The sequence below is a fragment of the Sinocyclocheilus grahami genome, unplaced genomic scaffold (genome assembly GCF_001515645.1).
Source record: "Sinocyclocheilus grahami isolate Dianchi unplaced genomic scaffold, SAMN03320097.WGS_v1.1 scaffold3175.1, whole genome shotgun sequence".
Lineage (NCBI taxonomy): Eukaryota > Metazoa > Chordata > Actinopteri > Cypriniformes > Cyprinidae > Sinocyclocheilus > Sinocyclocheilus grahami.
The window spans coordinates 4774-5928 of NW_015508335.1; the positions used below are offsets into that span (position 1 = coordinate 4774).

General features: G+C 39.9%; 1 protein-coding gene across 1 annotated transcript; it reads left to right on the top strand.

The window, feature by feature from the left end:
• Positions 1-8: 8 nt before the first annotated feature.
• LOC107576071 (gastrula zinc finger protein XlCGF8.2DB-like) lies at positions 9-1148 on the top strand. Its single transcript, XM_016262338.1, has one exon. The coding sequence runs from the start codon at positions 14-16 to the stop codon at positions 1076-1078; it is 1065 nt and encodes a 354-aa protein (XP_016117824.1). The 5' UTR covers positions 9-13; the 3' UTR covers positions 1079-1148.
• Positions 1149-1155: the final 7 nt, after the last annotated feature.

A 1155-nucleotide genomic window follows, 5' to 3' on the forward strand; every position in this document is an offset into this window, starting at 1 on the left:
CCTTACAGTCCACATGAGAGTTCACACTGGAGAGAAGCCTTACACTTGCCAACAGTGTGGAAAGAGTTTCAGTCAGAAACAAAACCTTACAGTCCATATGAGACTCCATACTGGAGAGAACTCTTTCATCTGCAAACAGTGTGGAAAACGTTTCACTAAAAAACAAAACCTTGATATCCACATGAGAATTCACACTGGAGAGAGTTCTTTCACCTGCCAACAGTGTGGGAGCAGTTTCACTCAAAAAGGAAACCTTAAAGTCCACATGAGAACTCACACCGGAGAAAAGCCTTATACTTGCTCTGAGTGTGGACAGAGATTTGCACATAAAAACACCCTTAATTCCCACGTAAGAATTCACACTGGAGAGAAGCTGTTCACCTGTGATCACTGTGAAAAGAGCTTCACAACAGAACTAAACCTTAGATATCACAAGAACATTCACACTGGAGAGAAGCCGTTTGTATGTGGTCAGTGTGGAAAGCGTTTCACACGTAAAGTAACCCTTAATTACCACACAAGGATTCACTCAGGAGAGGACTGTTTTAAATGTAATCAGTGTGGAAAGAGTTTCAGTCATAAAAAAAGCCTCAGCACTCACATGATAACTCACACTGGAGAGAAACCTTACACCTGCAAACTGTGTAGGAAGAGCTTCTCGCTAAAAGGAAATCTTAAGACTCACATGAGGCTTCACACTGGAGAGAAGCCTTTTTCGTGTCTTCAGTGTGACAGGAGTTTCACATATCAAAGAGACCTGAAACGTCATTTGCAAAGTCATTCTGGACAGAAATGGCAAAGTTCTAAATGTGACAAGAGGTTTAGAAAAAAACGCAATTTTAAAAATCACCAGCGCATTCACTCTGGAGGAAGGCCATTTCATTGTGATCAGTGTAACAAAACATTTATTTTGCCATTACACTTAAAGATACACATGAAAAATCACGAAAACGTGAAACCCTATTTGTGTTCTTTGTGTGGAAAGAGTTTTAAGTGGTTCGGCAAGTTAAAATTGCACCAGAAAATACGGCTCTGTGTGAAATTAAGGAAACGTTCACGCCACAGCCGAATGTCCTAAATGTGATTGTCCACCTTTCATGGCCGCTTCTTTTATTTGCATTCTTCACCTTTTTAAACTTTACTTTTTTTTTTTTT